The following is a 21,776-nucleotide window of genomic DNA, read 5'->3' as shown; positions in this document are numbered from 1 at the left end:
TCGGCTTCCCACTAATTTTTTGTAGGTTTTATGACTTTGTCTTTTTTGAGATAATAATAATAATAATAATAATAATAATAATAATAATAATAATAATAATAATAATAATAATAATAATGCTTACTTTCCTAAATTTTTAAAATAAAATTGGCATTTTATAACACATGAAGCATGCAAAAAACACACTATAAAAGGAAAGACATGGCCCTTTTATCTAAACCAACCTGCTGAAGGAATCAAGGTCCCTTCTTTATCCTAACTTTTCTGCTTTTTTTCTCTCTCCTATTATTTTAGAGAGAGAAACTAGCTTCATTATTTCTAGCCATGGCCACTTACAAATTCATGAACACAATACTAATCTTACTTAGTATATTAATGGTGTTTAATGGTCAAGTAATTAATGCTAAGCTTCCCAAGTTTAAACATGCTACCAAACAAGATGGATCTCTTAGCTTGTTGGTTGTTGGTGATTGGGGAAGGAAAGGTGCCTATAATCAAACTCTTGTTGCTAATCAGGTAATTTACACTTTAATTACTTCTATTCATTTTTTTATTTTTCATAATTGGGTTGATTTATTAGTTTATCCATCTATTAAGAGAACATAATAGTAGTTAGCTTAGCTTGATTAGATTCGTAGCATAAACTAGAAATTAAAACGATAATGTAGACAAATCAAGTTTTATTTATAGCTTGATCTTGCTTCCATTTTAATCTTCATAAATTGAAGTGTTACTTTAGTTAATTATATAAAACAAGTACTTCGTATGTTGTAATAATTTACTACTCGTATGTATGTTACTTAAATGTAATTTAACATTCCAATTAGGTACGTATATATAAACTCATAAATTATAAAAATTTATTAATTAAATACATTGTATTTTTTAATCCATATAAATTATAATCGTGATAAAGTAAGAAAGAATGAATAGAGACAACCTTGACTTACAACTTAGAAATAATTGGCCACAATTAGCATTGTATTGTATTTGTAAAAGGTGACTTGAGTGAATTTGTGTTCTAAATATAAGCCTTTTAAGGAATCTTCCCTTCAAATTTATTTCTAACTTTTTTAAGGCCTTTTCTTTTTCTTTTCTGTACATTTATTTATTTGGTATTTTTTTAAAAAAAAATGTGTTGGACAACATTAGTGATGAAAAATGGGATAATTTGAGGATAATTGGATGAGATTCCTTGATGCTATAGATTGCTTTAGCGTAAGGGACAGCTCAAATCATAACTTAACTTATTGTCCAAATCATATAGGCATATAGCATATTCCTATCATAATTTATTAATAATAACACTACTTATTCAATTAATTAATTAATTAAACAATTTAATATGCTGAAATTAGAAGCTAGAATCATCCTCTTATGTCCAACACACGACTTGTTTAAGAGAGATAAAACAAGTGCTATTAGCTAATCATGCAATTACAGTTGTCAAGGTTGTATTTCTAGTAATACCTGAAAAAACAAAAGTAAGTTGGAGGAGTTGTTGAGCCTTGAACTTGCCTTATTTCGTGTTTCATGCGTGTGTTATTTGGTTACTAGCACTCGTGGTTTCAGACTTGGTTTTTCACATTTTCAAATTGGTTTCCACGTTAATGCTCACGTACTCCCATTATAGAGTTTTGATAGTTGTATTGAATGTTTCCGTCCCTAGAAGATTGTCCGATTATACTTTAAATTACTCTTTTGGTCCCTAATTATTTAAATTACTTACTTTAATTATATAGTCAAATAAACCTACACGTAAACCTAAACAAACATTTTTACATGATATTGTAATTTGTAACCCAATTTAAATGACGTATAATATTCCATGTGATCTGCTCCGTATTATTTTTAATAGTTCTTTTAAATGCTCCAATTTAAATGACGTATAATATTATTATGGAGTGTTGAAAAAATCAATTAAATTAATTAAAATTGTTGACAGATGGGTATAGTTGGGGAGAAATTGGACGTGGATTTCATCATATCAACAGGAGACAATTTCTACGATGATGGACTGACTGGTGTTCATGATCCTAATTTTGAAGAATCGTTTTCAAGCATCTACACTGCCCCTAGCTTACAAAAGCGTTGGTACAATGGTACAATTTTTTATTTATTTATTTTCTAATTAAACCCGTATAATTACTAATGAATTAATCAACCAATTGGTTGTTGGTATAGTGGTGATTAGGGCTACACTTGATAGGGAGGACCGCGTGTTCGATCCCCCACAACAATAATTGGGGGGGAACTAGAACCTAACCACCTAGAACTAATCCTCGAATCCGGATTAGCCCAAAGGCTGAACCGGGTAAAACACCAAAAAAAACTAACGAATTAAATCTAGGAAAGGACTAACGGGACCATTGGTTGGCCTATCCCTCTTCCCTCTCTGAAGTAGGATGAAAGGGTTCGATTCTCATTAGAAGGGTTGTGAATAGACGAATAGTCATAAGTTGTATCTATAGGCTATAGTCTTAGCTCGGACGAGAGCTTACTCTAATGTATCTTATCAGTTATCACCAATTATAAGTTTAAAGTACGAAAAAATAAAATAAAGTCGACAATTGTATTTTCTTTAGGCTAAACAACCCTGGCCTTAACAATTTTTATAGGTTTATATGTTTAATAAAATGTAATATGCTAAACATTTATTGTTGGTGGTATTGTAGTGCTTGGAAACCATGACTACAGAGGAGATGTTATAGCACATTTGAGCCCAATTCTTAGAAAAAGAGACAGCAGATGGTTTTCCTTAAGATCTTATGTTGTCAAAACAGGTGAATATATAAATTCTACTTGTATAATTTTTTTATTTATGTAATTTACTATGAAATTTAAATTAAGAAATTAATTATCTTAAATTTGTCGTTTGCTTGAGCAGAGACTGTGGATTTCTTTTTTGTGGATACAACTCCATTTCAAGACAAATACTTTGTAGAAGACAAACATACTTATGACTGGAGAGGTGTATTGCCACGAAAACGATATCTTTCTAATCTTTTGCAGGTATTTATTCTAAAAACTAGTAACGTAACAATTAAATCAAATCAGAGATACTATTCTTAATCATTACATAAAGATCTTAAAGGTAAGGGCTTTGAGATCTTCGCAATAGTTTTACATTAAGGGTTCGAGTCTAGCTCAATAAGCTCATCCTTAAAGAAGTTTAATGCTATAGTATAACATTTATAACCAATAAAATTATGTATAATGTTGCATTGTTACTATGTAACAGGATGTGGATGAGGCATTGAAGAAGTCAAGTGCCAAATGGAAGTTTGTGATTGGTCATCATCCAGTATTGAGTGCTGGACATCATGGTAACACTGAAGAGCTTGTGGCTCAGCTTCTCCCAATACTTGAGGTAATAATGTCTACTAATCTCTCTAATTTAGTGATTTAGTGGTATCGTCTTGTAATTTGGTATTGTCAAAAAAAAAAAAAAAAATCCCATAAATTTCAAACAAAGCGAATTAATACGAGTAAGCGGCACATTTTAACCTATAAGTACGGAGCAACTATAAGTATACTCGTGACATGAATACTCCGAAAATGACTAAATATCACGCTAGTTTATAATAACTTATTACGGGTCTATCTCATCGTACCTTCTTTTTTTGGGTGTAAGTGTTTTGCACACAAATTAAAATTTGATGATTAATGAATTCACAGGAAAACAACATTGATCTTTACATCAATGGACATGACCACTGCTTGGAGCACATTAGCAGCCCAGACAGGTAATTTATCTATCTTAGAGCTTTTGTTTTACTTCGTATTTTTCTTGTTGGCATATAATAATGAAATGTAGGGCCATGATTTTGACAACTATTGGGCTTCTTTCTTACAACTAATGCTAATTGATCTGTTATCAAGATAGTGGGCCCCCAACATAACGTTTTGTCCCACAAATTTGATGTTCATTAAACCTAAATAATGATGACAATAACCAACGAACCATTCCACCAATTAGCCAATGTCATCTACAAAATTATCTCAAAAATAATGATGACAATGAATGAGTTAAAATATTATAACCAAAAAAACAAAAAAATAAAAAATAAAAATAAGAATGAGTTAAAATATAACTCGTCAATCCGATTTAAAATTTTGGGCACGCTCAGTATTACTGTATCTATTTTTTTTTTTTCAAAACCATATGATATACTTTCTTTGTTCTTTTTTATTTGACCTGTTTCTTTTATCACGCTTGTCAATGCAAAACTTCAACGATTAATAACTTTAATTCTCCATAAGTAAAAATTATAAATGTTATATATTATGATAGTAGTTATTGAGACAAATTAAAATATATCCCACATGAATATGTTTTTCCTTACATATTATCCACAAAATACGATCAAGGGAGGGGTGCTGAATAGTGTAAAAATCAAAATGAGTCAAGTAAAAAAAAACGAAGGAAGTATGTCATAAAATAAATCAAAAATTGGTCAAACTCATATAAAGCATGATAATTTTAAAACTGAAAACAACGTTTTCAAGCTTCCTATTTTTAGTTTTTTGTTTTCAAAACAATAGAAAACTGGAAAAAAAAAAGAAAAAAAAAAAAAAAAAAAAAAAAAAAAAAAAGGATCACGAACAAGCCCCTCGGGTCCCTCAGTTTTTGTGATTTGGATATTTTGGATCAAAAATGGCCTAATGTACTTGTTAGGTCGAGTTTGAGTTCAAGCTTTGTTTTGCATCAACCATATTGTCCATATACTATTTTGCCAAATGAAAACTAATTAATTTAAATTGGAAACCTTATGAAAATACGTAGAATTTAACTTACAAGAGAGATTTAATGAAGTACTTATGATATTATTGGGCAATATGCAGTGAAATCCAGTTTTTGACTAGTGGAGCTGGCTCGAAGTCATGGAGGGGTGATGAAAAGGAATGGAACCCAGAGGAGTTGAAGTTGTATTATGATGGTCAAGGCTTCATGTCAATGCAAGTGACTCGAACTCGAGTTGATATAGCCTTCTTTGATATCTTTGGCAATACATTGCACAAATGGAGCAAAGCAAAACCCGGCTACTACACATATTAGCAACAAAGAACATCCCCATTTTGACTATGATTAAAAGATTAAGAAAATGTTAATGTAATTAATTGAAGATATTATTGAAGCATAGACACCAAATATGTCATATTGAGGAGAATCAGTACGTAGTTGTATCAATGATCTTCCTCATTGTTGTTGTTGTAAATGGTGTTATGAGATGTCATATTATGGTGTATAATAAAATTGATTTACATTACTAATTAGTCAATACTTTGTGGCATACTGGCGTGATCTTCGTAATTTAATTGAAGTTTTTATGACCCTTGTTATTGGGAATTGTACTTTATCTCCAATGAGTCCCAAATTTCTTTTGCCTTCTTGAAAAGAATGTATAGATAACAAAGAAGATTGGAAAGATTAAAATGTAATGTGTCCTATACACAACACCTCACCTTCCTCATACATCTTACGTTCAACCTTGGTCTTATTAGTGTTCTTGATAAGATGATAATTAATTTTCTCTTCAGTTGACTATTTTACGTTCAACCTTAGTCTTATGTTTGTGGACCAATAATATTATTATGTTTGTGGACCAATAATATTAGAGTCACTGTGTTAAAATATTGCTATTTAGGATAAAGATTGTTATTGTAAGTTAATAAAAGGTCACTATGTTAATGAAGGTTATTCCCGTCAAAAAAAAAATGAAGGTTATTACTTATTATATGTTAAAATATAAGTCATTGTGTTATAATAAAGATCATAAAAGATTAATTTATTTTGTAATGAGATTTTTATTACATTGGTCAATATAAATAATAAAGGTCACTATATTTAAATAGAGTCACTATGTGTCTATATTGAACATAACATCGACTGACACATGTGAACTTGAAATCCACAAAAATATTATTATAAATCAGGTCCACAAAATATTAAAGAAAAAATTGAAAAGAATAATCCCACTTTTCCTCGACCTGATCAAAATGAGTCAATCTTTACGTATTTTGGTAAAGAGTCAACCTTTGCCCCCTAATTTTTTCAAAACAAACCTTTTTACTAATCATTGTCGTACTAGTTTGATTGCGGGCCTTCTCTGATTCTTGGTAATTTCTTTGTATAATTGTATTCTGTTGTTGTCCAATAAACTTTGTAATTATGTAAATGACAAGATACGTTTCTATTGTATGACAAAGGCGAGTGTCATGTAACATGTGCACTTACGTACTAAGCAAAGTTTGGCCTTATGGATAGGATGTAAGGTAATGATCAATTCCCACTACCCAAGGACACTCTAGGGTGAGGATTTTCTTGACCTTTCCCCCTCACTACCAAAGAGTCTTGCTTGCTAACTCAAGTCAAGTTGATCGGCAGTCTTTAACATGTATATTTTCCTATTTAAACTATTGGCGTTAAAAGAGCCACAGGAGCGAGTGATGAAAATCAATCCCAAGATCACCTGAAATCGGGAGGGGAACTCTAACCACTTGAGTTGTCCCTCACTCTCTTTTTTTTTTTCCTTGGATGTAAACTCTTATGTTTGTTACCAACTAACTAACAACTATCTATGTCCACATGCATAAAATATTGTAGGGAAAACAATGATAAGGAACTACGGAGAACTCAACTAGTGCAATGAATTTTATGCATAGGCAATGTGAATGACTAGCTTACAACCAAGATCGATGAGCAACATGATTACACGCCTATTCAACTCGAAACGCAAAAATGGAAATAAAGCACTACAAGTTGGCTAAAAGTCTAAGACATTTATAATATTAAATTACAAGTAAACTCTTATGTAATTATAATTTCCTAATACTCGTATAAAAATGCTTGTCACCTGCATGACATCTAACAAACTGTTCGATAACCTTATCAAATATCAACTAGCATATAAACTACGAGTATTGTCTAGTTTGATTAGACGATCATGGAAAGTAATTGATAATCAATAATAAGCACAATTCCTAATGACATACGACTATACGAGTATATAGGGCTAAAAAGGATTTCGTGTTCATCATTACAATACCAAATTGGTAATAGCATTGAAAGTTGATGTGCTAAAAAATTAGACAACTACTGATATATATCGGTGTAGTATGGAGGTAAAAAAAATATTAGAAGCAGCAGCTACAGGAGATGTAGCAATCCTCAATGAAATTTCTCACCTTACTAATGCTGTTAATCTCCTCTGTAGTACAGTTGATGAGGGTGCGAACAACATCATTCACATTGCAGTGAAAAATGATAGGGAAATTTTCATTGGTAAAGCTTTACAAATGGTACCACAAATATTATTATGCAAAAAGAATAACAAAGGGAGGAACGTTTTTCACTTAGCTGCCGAGAGAGGGCATAAGCAGATTGTGGAAGCCCTTGCCGACAGTTTTCATCGTGCTGCTAAAGTTCCCCATACAGGGCAAGAAGAGGAAGTTAGGGTAGAGATTGGAAGTGATCAGCCACCATGGATCGAAAGAGATTTGAAGGGGGTGAACCCGCTCCACATAGCAATCAAGGGTGATCACCAGGAAGTAGCAATGTATTTGCTATCGCTTGATCCTTTGGAGTTAATTTGTGATGCTTGTGACGAAGATGGTGGCAGTCCTCTCTACCTTGCAATAGAGAAGGGGTGGGAAGAGGCTGCCTTGAAAATGTTGGAGGTAAAAGACATCCCATACAACCAGCCCAACTATCGAAATCCCTTAAGCGTAGCGCCCTACTGCTCAGGTAAGATTAATATGCTCGATCAATTCAGTTTACGGTTTTCACATTTGTTCTATACATACATACATTTTACACAATCTCTTTTGACCATTTTTTGTGATTTATCTAAAAGAAAAACATACTTATGTTGAATCGAGTTAGATTCATCTCAAATCTCAATATCTACTTTTCAAATATCAACTTTTTAGGTAGTATATTTTTTGCTAAATTATAATTAAATATTTTAGATCTTATCAATTGGCAAGCCGGGGCATAAAAAATATGCTCATTTCTTGGGTCGGGTCGGCCCTAGCTTCGGGCCAAAATTTCATGCCCAAAATGGCCGGGTCTTGCGGGCTTTTTGGGCCGGACCAAAAAAAAAATAAACTCAAGTAGCATAAAAATACATTCCCAAGCCCGTCCAAAAAATTTTAAAAATTGGGTTGAGTTGGGCGGAAAAAAGCTATCCAAAATCCGCCCAAATTCAGGCCGGGACAGCTGTAATCAGCTCTAAAATATATCTGTCAATCTGACAAATGTGATATCACAAATAGTGCAATTAGAAACGGAAGATGTATATTTTATGTGACTTTCTTTTTCTGATTTGACAGAAAAAGTGTTTAAAAAACTGCTGAAGGAATACCCAACCCTTGCCAAGAAAAACAATAAACGTCAAGAAATCTTCCTTCATGAATGGGTAGACGAGGTTGAAAATCATAAGCCGGACGCCTTGAAATGGTTATCACAAGACGATCCTACCTTACCAGATTGGTCCAATGTCTTGAAAAGAGTAATATGTCACAAGAACAACTTTGGTAATAATCCTCTTCACATTGCTGCTAGAGTAGGCTATGTTGAAGCCGCAGAGCTACTTGTAGGAGCATATTCACAAGGCCAAGACCAAGGTGAAGGCGAAGATCAGCCACCTTGGTTACAACAGAACAAATACGGGGCCACTCCTTTGCTTATGGCGCTCGAGCATCGTCAGGAAGCCGTGGCCTTGTGTTTATTAAAAGTTGATCCGGCTTCACAGTGTAAGATAGCTTCTAAAAGCAAGGAAAGCCCGCTTTTTCTTGCTGTCCAAAACCGGTGTGTTAAAGTAGCAAAAGAAATGATAAAATCACACAAACGATGGAATGTGCATGATGTTGCTTTACATACTGGTCCAAACAAACAAAATCCTCTTCATGTTGCTTCAAACTGCTCAGGTATCATTCATTATTCGCTCATAATAGAGTTTGTACACATTAGAGTATTAACTTGATGATCTAGATATATATATTTGCTTCCTAATAGTTGTTCTGTTCGTCGAAACAAGGCAGATATTGCAGATGTCCTGACCAGATCTTATCCTGAGTGGGCAGAAAGCCAGGATATAAATGGAAATACGCCCCTAGACAAAGCAGCAAAAGCAGGTAATATGGAACTAATTAAGTCACTAATGGAGTGTTCTGGATCAGAGAATGCACCTAAAGCTTGGATCAAAGCCTGCGAAGGTGGCCACACAAAAGCTATCCTCGAGTTTATATCAATTCAATACGGGAGATCTGGTTTCTTGGAGCTTTATGAGCAGCAAACTGATACACCTCTGCATCACATCTGCTTAAAATGTGAAAAGGAGTATGATGAATTCTTTAGTATTCCCGAAGTAGAAACACTGAAGGATAAGAAAGATAAGGATGGCGCAACACCATTGCATCGGGCCATAGAACGAAAGGACGAGTATTTGTTGAAGTATTACTACGTAAAGGTGCTGACTTGACTGTCAGAAACAACAATGGTGAAACAGCCTTGAATATGCTTGCAAGAGAATGCAAGGAATCACAGGAATGGGTACGTCCTACAAACTTTATTACCATTAACTGTTTTTAATGTTAATTAGGAATTCACTGAATATTCACGAAGCCAAACTCCTACATTGCTATACCATCTACGATTGCAAAAGCATTAGTATGCAACAGATTCGTCCTCATACTTGTAGAACAATAGCCACTTTATTCACCAGTAAAGCAAAATCAAGGAGTCTATTGCAGCGAGCCAGCAACCATATTGCTAGCCTGATTGGTGGTACTTCAGTTGGGTCAATATTATACCAACAATTAAACTATATATCTGTTTTGTAGGATTCAATGTGCAAGCGTTTGGGTTTGAATCCAAGAATAAGAACAAGCTATGTGCAACCAAAGACAAACTTGGGGGAAATGCGAGGCACAATGTCTGTAGTGGCAGCACTTCTAGCCACAATCACATTCGCAGCTGGTATACAAGTTCCTGGTGGGTATAAAAACAGTTTGGAATATGCAGCTCTTGGAAGAAAAGGAGCTTTCCTAGTGTTCTTAATATCAGATACATATGCAATGTGTTGTTCTCTGCTGGTCTTGTTCTGCCTTATCTGGGCCATGGGTTTGGATCCCGATAAATCACTACTATTAATCGACCTCAGTGTTACTATACTCCAGCACTCTCTGGTTGGCACTCTGCTAGCATTCATGACTGGAGTTTTCGTAGTAGTGTCTCATGAGACCTTGTGGGCAGCCATTGTTGTAATTTTTATGTGCTCTTTAGTCCCATTCATAGCCTACAAGAAGATTCTTTTGAAACTACTTCAGAAGTTCATCCCTACAGCACAGTGAAGTTAGGAGACTTGGAAGGTATTTAGGTTCAAAGAATTTCAAATTCGTAGGTACCAAAATGTACTCTGAAGGTCTTCTATTCATAGTATTTCTAAACTTTATCAAACATCTTCATTGAATTTCTTTTTTATAAGGCCACGGGGTGTACTAGCACCATTTCTATATTGGTAAAGCTCTAATCCTGAGTAAAATCAGATCAATTAGACATAAAGATAATGAGTCACTGAGTCAAATCAGAAAAAATCGGACTGGATCACCAGAACCTTCAAAAACCAAATCAGAATATCTTAAATACTACGTAATAGTAGTAAGTAAAAAATTAAAGAACAAAGCCTCTCAAACCAGATACAATAAGATAGGCAGCCTTTAAGGACAGACCCCTCTAACCAAGTGAACATGAAAATGTAAACTAAACGAGGCAAGTACTCATGTAGTTTTAGACTTTAGTACAATAAAAACCTTCTCAAAAAAAAAAGTACAAAAGTAAATTAATTATAAAAATAAATAAATAAATATTAGCTACTTACACTGAACAACAATCTCTACCCTAAGTTTTGCTTTTCCTAATAAGTATTACTACTCCATATACACGTTTACATCATAAATTTTCATGCACTCAAAATAGATAACAGCGGCATGGACTCCTTTCTGATACTTGCTACCCCTGCATGTCAACAGCCCTTCATCGTTGCTTGAGCATTCATACATACCCTATGTTAAATTTATCTATCTATACCAACGTTCAGACAGCAGATGCTTTGAGTTATCTCAGCAAATCAGCAGTACGTGCCACACTGATCAGGCAATTCAAATCGGCACAAATCTTCAGTATTTTCTTTGTCACTTCCATGCCCTTCCCAACAACTGACCCTGCCTCATCCATCCTCAAAAATTAATCCTGCCTGCCCATCATGAACCCCCATCCCCAGCAATTCTGCCCCTCTCAGCCACTAACCATGCCTGCTTTTTCTCTCAAGTCTTAAACGAATGAATTCCACCCAATTGATCAACTCTAAAGAATCTGTTACGTTGCTGCTACGCTACCTTGTCTATGTGCCCATAGCACTGCGCCACAAACTAAGGCCTGGTGCTGATACCCCACCCAAGCCCATGCTCAGGCACCAATATTTAACAAGGCCTCACTGTCCCTAGCCAACACAAACCAGAACCACCAGCATGCATACCCACATCAGGCCAACAAAAGTGTGTCAAGTGTATTCCATGCACCCCAACACCCAATGAGATTTCCAATCTCACACTACATTAAAATTAATATGTCATGGAACACTTCACAGAGACGAATAAAAGCCTAATACACCACTCATCACATAACAAAATCAAAGAAAATACACCCAACAGAAAGCACTCCCATCTTAACTTCAGGCAAAGCACCCACATAAGAGCCAAAAGGAAATCTAGATACAATTTTTCACCATTAGAGGAATTCATAGATTAGCCCTCAATCCAATAGACTCTATAGATTTCTAACATGCTGTCTTCCGGTGTAAGTATCCTACCAAACAAGTCCACTCCATTTCTAACTTATATTTGATCAAGAAAAACCTTCCTCCTACCCTAACCACCTACCAACGAAATCTTAATTAAGTAATGATGAAAAGGCAAGGTTGAAGTAGCAACTTTACTTTTACAGCGCACATTCAGGGAGGTGTCAGATGGAGTAGGGCTTGATGCCTTTCTTCCGCATATAGGTCAGGAACTGCTTGGGTATTTCTTCCAAACAGCACATGAATCGTTCATCAGCTGCCAATTAATAGTAGGAAATAATCACCAGATGATAAATTTGGCTCCAAATTTTATGCGGATTGCAATGGATATAACAATAAATCGTTTTCCAAAAGGAAATACTTCTAACTACGTATTTAGTTCAAGAAGGATGAGAGGCAATTAGGCATTGTTTTTATAAGTTTGAAACTATGCACAATTTTGCAAACATTCAAACAGCTATCCAAATGTAGTCAATGGGCATATGCCAATGCTTTTACAATAACATAGTGTCTGTATACTCAGTGCATAAAGGCAATCAAGAAGAGCAAACGAAATAAAGGCACACAACACCTTTACAAAAGCCTGTAAGTTTATGATAAAGAATATGTAAACACTCCACATTTTCTGTAAAGATATATGTTGTGTAATCTCTCTGATTTGGGATACTATCATTAAACAAAATATTAAGGAGTACAACCCTTCCCTGAAAATAAAACCATTATCAGGCAAAACTAAGATTAAAATTAGGAATAATAGAGTTTATTAATCCCAACTTTTACCAATTTACTTTCATTAATCCCAACTTTGGATTATTCCTCAATAATCTCAACTTTGGATTATTCCTCAATAATCCCAACTTTAAGGTGGCCTATCTTTCTTCATACCCAAACCGGTCAACAAAAGTCAATGACCTAATTTTCTAGGTCACTTGACACATGTCAAGCTGTAAGTGGTCCAAGAAATAAAAGAAAAAATCAATTAACAAAAAAAGAAAAAAAAATATCAAAACCAGCCACCACCAACCCACAACCACTGGCCCCTTCCATCCACAGCCAACCCCGAACCACTGCCTCCCTAACCCCAACACCCAAAACCTCCCCGGACGCCGCCCTAAACCCGCGAAACCAGCCCCCTCTACCTCCCCCCACCCCCTAAACCAGCCATAGCCAAACCCTTGCACCGAAACCGCCACCCATAAAACCCGAAACCACTCATAACCAAAGCCCACGTCCTTGAAACCGTCCCCATACCCTCCCCCCCACCCCCAAAACCACCTGTAAACCCTCGAATTCACCTCCCCCGCCCCTAAAACCACCTAAAAAACGCAGCCCGCTCCCTTTCTCTTTCCTCTAATTGCCGGATACCACAATCAACGGGAGTGATGGGAGGGTTTCCAGTGCAAGGAGGGTTTTCGGTAGGTCGAAAAAGTGGGGTTGGGGGATCATAGAGGGTAACGGGTGTGGGTCTTGCCGATTGAGGAAGTGTGGCCACCAGCGTTGGGTGGCTGGTGGTCTTTGGTTTTTTTTCTTTTTTTTTTCCTTTTTTTTTGTTTTTTTAATTTAAATTATTTTTTTCTTTTATATTTTTGAACCAATTAGAGTGCAAAACATGGATATAATTTGTTTAAAAAAAAAAATTGACCCTTTCTACGGGTAACCAGTAATCCGGATTAAAGAAAAAAACGTAGGTGAAAGTTGGGATTATTTAAAGTAAATTGAGCAAAGTTGGGATTATTAAAGTGTATAATTCCTTAAAATTATTATATCTCCTATAATCCTGAAAGCAACTAAGAGATCCAATTTGAATTTCCATAAAATGGACAAGAATTTGCACTTCAACTATCCTGAAAGTTATGTTCTGTTCCTTTAATACCATAACGGCCCAGCAAGCCAACAAATACCATTCCGTCATCTAAATATATACCCTTTTGCATGTTAATTCAGAATTTTCCAGGTTATAAAGCCAAACATTTCAACCAAAAGACAAATATTTTAAAGAAAAGTTAAACCAAATATTCACTTCTTATTTTCCTCCATAATTTTACTGCTATGTTTTGTCTTAGAAAATTACTTTAGTTTACCCGCTTCTTATATAATCCTGTTTTTAACTTTGGTTTACACTTCACTGCCATCACATCACCCCACCCTACTTTGGTTTACACTTCTCTGCCATCACACACACCACTCTAGACTTTCCTAACCTCCTTGGTATTTGTTGTTATAGTAATTGTGACCATCATATAGAAACAGAGGTATATATATATTCAAAATGAATTGATCATTTTCTCTTAGCTATTCTCAAAACCAAAATTGCTCTAAATTCCAACATGATACCTCTGTGATGCTCAGATTGCTATCATCACAAGGCAATAAGCTCAAAATCAAAGACAAAATGAACTATGAAGAGATTGGAAATACTTCCAACTTTAAGTGAAACTATATTTTGATGCCTTCCAATGTGTTTGAAAATAACACATACAAGGCAGTAATGAACATATTAATTATTTAGTACAAAAAACGGATACAGAAAAAGTATCACTTTAGCAGTGTTCGACTCACCAGACACATTACACTTTGGCATGAAGCGTACTATATCTCTCAGAGCCAAAACACCTTTAAAATCCTTCAGCAGATGCCCAGGACAAAGTTTCTGTTATCAAGCATGTTAGTAGTGTATATATATAATCCATCAATAATATATTCACGTAAACTGTCATCACCAAAAGAAGTTGACCCTTACCTTCATCTTCTCAAATCTTTTGTCATCACCAACCCCGACAATAAGGATTGACAATGGTAAGTTGGATGCTTTTACCAAAGAATCAATGGTATCTTGAATACCAAGCAAGTCTCCATTCTACACATATAGTAGTGTTTCAAATTATTAAGAAAAATAATATGCAGGCATTACCCAAACACAATTACAGTCATATATTGCATGCTTACCGTTACAATAAGTAATACATAGTACTTCCGACAATTACGGTCACAAGGCTCGGAGACAAAGCTAGAGGCTTTCTCAATCACCTCACTCAATGAGGTGGGGCTGTGAAACTTGACCTCTGCCAAAGCAGAGCGATAGGCTTCTAAAATACCTTCAACTCCTTTAACCTGTAAAGACAAAAAAGTTACTATCAGCATTAACCACATAGGCTCTGTGCTCTCCTCAGCTAATTATAAATAAATTTCAATCAAAGTTAAGTTTAGTTCAGCAAAATCAAGTTCGGCAAAGCAAAGCTGAGGCTAGAAATATTTTTCAACAAAAATAAGCCGGGGATAGTTGCACAATAGCTAGAGTCCTTTTCATTGATAAGTTTTGAGTGTTAGCAGTATTAATTTAAGTTCTGGGTATTCCTATTGAAAATAATTAGCTTTATAGAGATCTTAAAGAGTGCAATAAGAAAAAAGCACTGTAATCTCAAGTGATTTCAAACTTAATTGTTCCTACCACACAATTGGTTGAATCCGGTTCCAAGTTGATGCAGGACAACATTTTCCCGTTAGTTTTCCTCCAAAACACCAAGCAGGGAAACGTCGATCAGAATCGTAATGTTCAATAGCCCTACCAATATCCTTCAAAACCTGCAAATAGAATGTTGTGAAGGTGCTCTCAGAGGTACTGTTTCTTTTCTAAATGAGACTTGGAAATCAACCACACCAAAATTCAAATTTAAAAATCAAAAATAAAAAAATAAAATAAGAGCTAAAAATATCTTGACCTTTCATTTCCTTTAATGTGTGTCCATTATCCGTATATGTAACAAAAAGATTGTATTATGATTCTTCACAATTATAGGTGGTTCCATATAAAAATTAAAGTAAAAAAAAAAAAATTGACACGTGATCGTTATCATATTAAAAAAAACATCAAAGAATTCTGGTGAAGATGACTTACTTGCAGATAGGCATTCAAATTGCCAGAGGAATCGATGATGTGAAAGGGATCCAAGCCTTCTGGGTCTACATCTGTCACTAGATGAGATGAGGAACACCATTGGTGAGCATATTGAAAATGCTAAGTGTAGATGAGCTACAAGCCTCTTATATTGTACAATCAAAACTCCAAAAGATATAGCAACTACTATATGATCTAACATCAGCACCAAATATAATCAGAACTCATACAACGAAAACATACCAGCAAAATCGACAGCTACCATGAGACCAATCTCGTAACCATTGTTAATAAAGTCAAGGAAGCTATGACTTTCAAGAATATCCACAGATAGCTGACTGTTACGATTCTGTCACAATCAACATCAATCATCATTCACAAATAATGTAACATTGCAATGCATAGAATAGATAAAGGGAGGGGAAAGGTCAATGTATCATCCTTAAGGAAGCATACTGAAGCACCTTTTTAAGACCATGAGAAGACTCCTCACTGTTACGTTTTGCTAGATCGGATACTGGTGCCTGCCATGTGCTATATGAAAAATACTATCTAAATCAACTATCTACTGTAGAGGTTGCTGAAAAGCAGAGATATACTGAAAAGAATTTATTTTAAAAAAAAAAAAAAAAAAAAAAAAAAAAAAAAAAAAACATAGGGAACCAAAAAGAATATTTTTACCCAAATAAAGTATGATTGCGATTGCTGCTGAAGTTATAGCCTTCAATGATTAACTCGTCACCCTGCAAAAAATAACAGGATTTTCTTTGCTAAACGAACTATATACATCTAGTTTCTTAGCCAATCAAAAGAAGAGATATCAAGAACTAGGTATACTTGCCTTGCCACCAATTTGCTGCATATTAAGATAGACACTCCACTCAGGTTTCGGATTGTTCTTCACCAGTTCCGTGGTGCAGATTTCATTGGCTGTCCCGTTTGCATTTTTTTTAATACTTTCAGGAATTGACCCTAGAAACATAAGCAGAAGAATGAAATGAAAATTCCATCTGTAAAAAATTATTGACATGAGATTATTCACTAGGGTAGATTAGAAGATAATGAAACAACCTTTTTAGAAATTCCATTATGGGTACAAATTTTGATCAATAGACCTCTTGATGCCACAGTCTCCTCTGCTTGAACAGTCAGCGTTCCTATATGTTGTCCCATTTGTTTGTTTTCTAGACGTAGAGAACAAGTACTCTCCATACCTACAACAATCTGATGAAGTGCAAAAGAAAAACATTAGAAAAGAACAATATTCAAGCTTCAAAAATACAATCATGAGTCTCAATCTAGCACTAAATGCAAGTTGCCTCATACTTGAGACATTTGGGAAGAAGGGTATATATACCTGAGACAGAAGAACGCTGCTTTCTGCAAGAAGTTCTTCCTCATGCAACATGAGATCCTGCAAGAGATAATATGTAGTCTAAAAAACATAACCTTTTCAAATACTTTTATATAGCTTAGTAATAAATATGTCATTAAGACAGCAAACAGCCAACTAATTCACCAGAAAATTAGACAAGTTAGAAAATTCTTAAGTCGAGGTATTACCGCTACAAGTGTGCTGTGATTTTCTGGATAGACGTGATAGAGACGTAAGCTGATATGAAGCAAACATAAGGAATATGCTTTAGTCCGAATTGTGAAAGCTTTAGCAGACATAATTGTCCAAAGTTGAAAGGACACAAAGATAAAGCTTACATTAATGGCTGATTGTCCCCAAAACAATATTTGACTGGCAGTTTATTAGACCGGAAAAGATCTAACTCTGAACTGCCCTCAAAGACCTCTGTACGACCAATTTCTTTAATAATCTCCTCGTCCTTTTCCCCCTTGAATATTGCTAGCAGCAGATTGCTCTGTGTAGTGTGTAGGAGAATAACATTACTCAGAAATTTTGTGAAATGACAAACTTACAAATGCTTGAAAAAAGCAATATGGAAAGACGAGTTAAGCATACAATCAAGACCTCACTTTTCACATTTTTCACCATTAAGGACCTTCCACCTTTTTTTCTCACCGTTAGAGCTCACCGTTGACCTATGTTTACTTTTCCGACAAAAATTAACTACTGTAGTTAAAAAAAGTTAGGTCCTTGGGTTTAATATTTTACCTTTTTTAAAAAAATCAAAATAAGTATGTTATTTTTTTTATTTTTTTTGAAGAAAAATAAGTATGTTATTTATTATTTTACCATTTTCTCTCTTTCTCATGTCTTCCCCATCACCAAACTTCCTAAATCACCTTAACACCTTCTAAAACTTGCATCCATTACAAAATAAAATCCACAATTAATCGGTGGTGGAGCTGCCATGGCAGTAAAACTGGGGGTTATAGAGAAATCAACGCCAAAAATTGTGACTCAAATATTGGAACCTGGCTAAAGGTGGTTCGTTAAAAACAATATATTAAAAAAAAAAAAAATGAATCAGATCTCTCTTCTTACAAGTTTGTTTTGAAGGTTTTTTTTTTTTAATAAAGTTTTTTTAAAAGGTGATTATACACAAAAACGCAATTTTAAAGTGTGGTTTATGACAAATTATCCATTCTTATCTATTTTGATTTTCAACCGCCCTCCACCTTGTCAACTGGATCAAAAATTCCCAAAAAATAAAACTAGTTCAGCAGAAATTCATTATTTGGAAAAAAAAAAAAAAAAAAAAAAATTATAAGACCAATTTTCCTATGTAGTGGCAAAATTAATTGAAGTCACTCAAAAAAAAATTGGTCTTCCACATAGAATTTCTGATTCTTGAAGGCCACCTTGTAGAATTTCCCAAAGGAAAAAAAAAAAAAAAAAAAAAACATTTTACACTCCAAATCTCTCCAATTTTGGAGAGATTATACTTAAACAAGAGAACTTGTCCTCCTCACTCCATCTTCTCTTTATTTCCTTCCATTTCTTCTATCCAAACAAAAGGAAGATAGAATATAGTTCAAGCTCATTCAATTTCAAAAAAATAATATAATAAATAAATATATTAATTCTTGGATCATATTGAAAAGAAATAATAGATTAGAGCATAAATTCCATCCCTGCTGCTTCATTGATTTACAGGTTAAAAACAAAAAAAAAAAAAAAAAAAAAAAAAAAAAAAAGGGACTGAACCAAACTACCCGTCGGACGAAAAGACACATACCCTGGGATTTTCATTGAGCTCACCCGACTGTATTTTGAGTGAAAATGATAACTAAAAAAAAGAAGAAGAACATTACAATACTGGGTATAATCTCCACAACAAATCACGAATTACAAACTTCTAAATAAGGCGGGTTTACCTCGATATTTGAGTTATAATTGGCATAAGAAGGTGCTGGTTCCGGTGCCGGTGCTGGTGCTTTGAGGTTGTCATCTAAATCTGCTGGAGGCAGTGATTCGGGGTTGTAATTGCAAATGCGGTTATTAATCAAATTTCCCATTAAAATGAAAACTGAGTGTTTTTTTTGTTTTAAATAAATATTGAGAAAATGAAAGTTTCTTAACCAGGAGAAATAGGGAGGTTTGATAGATAGAAAAGAATAAAAGCAGAGTGCATTATATAGAACAAGGTGGTTTTTTCAGAGCATGCACATCGGTGAGGAGCAACCCTCCTCATAACTCTCTCTCTCCTCTTGTGAGTTGACTCATTACATACTCTCTGAAGCGTTACTGACAGTTGCTGTGAGTTGCTAACTTCTTTTACAAGGGAGTCTGATTTTTTTTTTTAAGTCCAATTATCACATGACACTTGGTCATGAATATTTTAAAATATGACTTTAGGCTACCCAACTATTGTAGTTGAATCACTTTTCATGAATATGACAAGTTGTATTGCTATTTGCTTGAGATGCTGTAAAATGCAACTACTCTTTATATCTTTTACACTCAATATTGCAATTATTGCTCTAACGGTAATTTTAACATATTTCGAAAAATTAATTTCACCAACGGTATACTTATAATTTTATCTATAAATAGAGCCTAATATTGATATAGTTTTTCACCCTTAAAATTTCACCCTTCTATTTTTCATTATAAAAATATTTTGTGATTATGGATCTTAATAATCCTAATTACGGAAGTGGTTCCTCTCAAAATAATCCAAATAACCAATCTTCCAATTCTCCAAATTTCCAAAGTAATTTTCATTTTAATCCAAATAACCCTACTAATCCAAATGCTCAAAGAATGTTATTTTATAACATTTCTAACCAACCAATGCATCCAAACCAACAATTTCTACAACAATTTCCAAATCAATTTCCAAACCAAAATTACACACAACAATTCTCAAACCAATTTTCAAACCAAAATTTGCAACAAATTCCCCAGAATTATCCATCTGGTTTTATGTTCCCGATGTCACAACATTATGGTGTGAACCAAATAATTCAAAATAGTCCAACAACTCCTGAGGGAGAAAGAAGCAGTAACTTAACCCCACTCGATGATCCAAGGGTTCCACAACAAGGTAATGATGATGTTGACGGTGTAGGTGATGATGATGTTATTGAAGCTCCCCACGGGAGCAACACTCATTATGGCCAAACTTTGATCTGTTGTCGGGGCAGAAAAATGGGGTGCAAAAGAAGATGATGCGCTCGTTTCGGCTTGGGTAGAATGTTCAGTTGAAGATCCAGAGACGGCAACAGATCAAAGTTTGGCCATAATGTGGAGGAACATACAATCCCTTTATGATCAAGCCAGAGAAGAAAATCCATCTACCATGCGCCCTAGAACTTTAAGATCTATGAAAAGTCGGTGGGCAAGAATAAATAAAGATGTGAGTACATGGGTTGGTTGCTATAGTGAAGCAAAAAAAAGGTATATGAGTGGTACCAACACTCATGATAAAATGACCGAAGCTCATGAAATATATAGAGGGACGTGTAATGGTTCACGCTTTGGTTTAATTGGTTGTTGGGAGATGTTGAGAGAGTTAGACAAATGGAAGCCAATAGACCTAGATTTACCTTCTAGTGATGGTGGAAATTCGAAAAGATCAGAACCAGATACTCCAACTGATGAAGATCCAAAAACTCATACTCGTCGCCGTCGTCCTGACGGGGTGAAAGCATCAAAAAGAAAAGGTAAATCTATTGTCAATTCTGGAATTCAAATAGGGGGTAGTTCTGAAATTAAAAATTTAGAGTCGTTTACCGAAGCCCTATTAGAGATGAATGTGATGAAAGGTCAACACAAAGATGTTGATGAAAGGCGAATTGATGTAGCAGAACGTATGCTAGAGTATCAAAAGGAGCGAGATGCCATCAAAGCTCGGAAGAAACAAGAAGAAAAAAGGTTCAAGCTATTTAATGTCCTTCTTGCAAAACCAATTCTATCTGAAGAAGAAAAGGAAATATATCTAAAATTAAAGCAAGAATTTGCACATCTTCTAGGCTAGTTTAAATATCAATTAAGGTAGTCAAACTACATGTGTATTATTCTAGTTTTAATTGATGTAATGTTACTTATGTTGTTTTAACAATTTCCACTACAAGAAACAGGCTGTATAGCGACGGAATTTCCACTACGAAATATGCGTAATTTAAATGCTCTTTGTTTATTACCCAATAAATTATTTCTTGTAAATAATAATAATATAAAATTAGCTCCATAATGAGAAATTTTGTAAAATATGACCGACATGCAATGCTACATTGAAATATCACATGTTGACAGAAAATCTGTAAGCAATATCAGAGAATCTCATCTTAAACTGTTATGTGTACCCATATATTGAATTGTCATACAAAAGAAATCTACAAACCTTATCAGAAATGTAATCTTTTTGAGTTGTTTATCCATTCAATGAATTACCAATGTAAAAAATCTGTAAACCTCCTCGAAAATCATATCTCTTATACTTGTGTGCCCATATATCATAATAATTACTAGTTATTTGTTTTGAATAATTTTAGAAGTTATAAATAAGGGGGCTACACTTCATATTTCAATACATAAATATAAGTATTATTTCTACATAAAAAAAGAAACCTCTCTCTTCCTCTCTACCAAAAAATATTAC

General features: G+C 34.4%; 4 protein-coding genes across 7 annotated transcripts; 3 read left to right on the top strand and 1 right to left on the bottom strand.

Moving 5' to 3' along the window:
* The first annotated feature begins 205 nt into the window (after positions 1-205).
* Positions 206-5,294, top strand: LOC110737022 (purple acid phosphatase 8-like). Its single transcript, XM_021917370.1, has 7 exons — positions 206-516; positions 1,946-2,102; positions 2,676-2,783; positions 2,888-3,012; positions 3,242-3,370; positions 3,679-3,746; positions 4,846-5,294. Exons 1-7 carry the CDS (start codon positions 325-327, stop codon positions 5,057-5,059), a joined length of 993 nt encoding a protein of 330 aa, XP_021773062.1. The 5' UTR covers positions 206-324; the 3' UTR covers positions 5,060-5,294.
* A 1,739-nt stretch (positions 5,295-7,033) lies between these two features.
* Positions 7,034-12,026, top strand: LOC110735959 (ankyrin-1-like). The gene is made up of 4 exons (XM_021916130.1): positions 7,034-7,747; positions 8,335-8,931; positions 9,046-9,473; positions 9,847-12,026. Exons 1-4 carry the CDS (start codon positions 7,120-7,122, stop codon positions 10,354-10,356), a joined length of 2,163 nt encoding a protein of 720 aa, XP_021771822.1. The 5' UTR covers positions 7,034-7,119; the 3' UTR covers positions 10,357-12,026.
* Positions 12,027-14,834: 2,808 nt separating this feature from the next.
* On the bottom strand, positions 14,835-19,545 carry LOC110737023 (protein BONZAI 3-like). 4 transcript variants are annotated; one of them, XR_002514320.1, is made up of 8 exons: positions 19,048-19,545; positions 18,909-18,959; positions 17,470-17,627; positions 17,320-17,368; positions 17,114-17,170; positions 16,828-16,980; positions 16,598-16,728; positions 16,438-16,499 (listed from the first exon to the last, which is right to left on the bottom strand). XR_002514320.1 is itself a non-coding variant. In XM_021917371.1 (7 exons), exons 1-7 carry the CDS (start codon positions 16,784-16,786, stop codon positions 14,948-14,950), a joined length of 663 nt encoding a protein of 220 aa, XP_021773063.1. In that variant the 5' UTR covers positions 16,787-16,790; the 3' UTR covers positions 14,835-14,947. The 4 variants fall into 4 exon arrangements, 2 of the variants coding, with proteins under 2 accessions (XP_021773063.1, XP_021773064.1); XM_021917371.1 differs by lacking the exons at positions 16,828-16,980; positions 17,114-17,170; positions 17,320-17,368; ... (1 more) ...; positions 18,909-18,959; positions 19,048-19,545 and adding exons at positions 14,835-14,972; positions 15,310-15,443; positions 15,757-15,833; positions 16,000-16,105; positions 16,221-16,290 and having other exon boundaries at positions 16,598-16,790; XM_021917372.1 differs by lacking the exons at positions 16,828-16,980; positions 17,114-17,170; positions 17,320-17,368; ... (1 more) ...; positions 18,909-18,959; positions 19,048-19,545 and adding exons at positions 14,835-14,972; positions 15,310-15,443; positions 15,757-15,827; positions 16,000-16,105; positions 16,221-16,290 and having other exon boundaries at positions 16,598-16,790.
* A 562-nt stretch (positions 19,546-20,107) lies between these two features.
* On the top strand, positions 20,108-21,152 carry LOC110735958 (glutathione S-transferase T3-like). The gene is made up of 2 exons (XM_021916129.1): positions 20,108-20,219; positions 20,320-21,152. The coding sequence occupies exons 1-2, from the start codon at positions 20,108-20,110 to the stop codon at positions 21,150-21,152; spliced, it is 945 nt and encodes a 314-aa protein (XP_021771821.1).
* The last annotated feature ends 624 nt before the right edge of the window (positions 21,153-21,776 follow it).

The sequence above is a fragment of the Chenopodium quinoa genome, unplaced genomic scaffold, assembly GCF_001683475.1.
Source record: "Chenopodium quinoa cultivar QQ74 unplaced genomic scaffold, ASM168347v1, whole genome shotgun sequence".
Classification (NCBI taxonomy): Eukaryota; Viridiplantae; Streptophyta; class Magnoliopsida; order Caryophyllales; family Amaranthaceae; genus Chenopodium; species Chenopodium quinoa.
This window is presented reverse-complemented; position numbering and strand designations above follow the sequence as displayed.

Excerpts from the sequence above, each read along its gene's own strand:
- LOC110737022 (XM_021917370.1), top strand. The coding sequence starts at position 325 with ATGGCCACTTACAAATTCATGAACACAATACTAATCTTACTTAGTATA. Across the intron at positions 517-1,945 it reads AAACTCTTGTTGCTAATCAG|ATGGGTATAGTTGGGGAGAA; the intron begins GTAATTTACACT and ends AATTGTTGACAG. Across the intron at positions 3,747-4,845 it reads CACATTAGCAGCCCAGACAG|TGAAATCCAGTTTTTGACTA; the intron begins GTAATTTATCTA and ends GGCAATATGCAG.
- LOC110735959 (XM_021916130.1), top strand. The coding sequence starts at position 7,120 with ATGGAGGTAAAAAAAATATTAGAAGCAGCAGCTACAGGAGATGTAGCA. Across the intron at positions 7,748-8,334 it reads CGTAGCGCCCTACTGCTCAG|AAAAAGTGTTTAAAAAACTG; the intron begins GTAAGATTAATA and ends CTGATTTGACAG. Across the intron at positions 8,932-9,045 it reads TGTTGCTTCAAACTGCTCAG|ATATTGCAGATGTCCTGACC; the intron begins GTATCATTCATT and ends GAAACAAGGCAG.
- LOC110737023 (XM_021917371.1), bottom strand. The coding sequence starts at position 16,786 with ATGTCAATAATTTTTTACAGATGGAATTTTCATTTCATTCTTCTGCTT. Across the intron at positions 16,106-16,220 it reads CTTCTCATGGTCTTAAAAAG|AATCGTAACAGTCAGCTATC; the intron begins GTGCTTCAGTAT and ends TGATTGTGACAG. Across the intron at positions 15,444-15,756 it reads ATTTGAATGCCTATCTGCAA|GTTTTGAAGGATATTGGTAG; the intron begins GTAAGTCATCTT and ends TTCTATTTGCAG.
- LOC110735958 (XM_021916129.1), top strand. The coding sequence starts at position 20,108 with ATGTCACAACATTATGGTGTGAACCAAATAATTCAAAATAGTCCAACA. Across the intron at positions 20,220-20,319 it reads TCCAAGGGTTCCACAACAAG|AAAAATGGGGTGCAAAAGAA; the intron begins GTAATGATGATG and ends TTGTCGGGGCAG.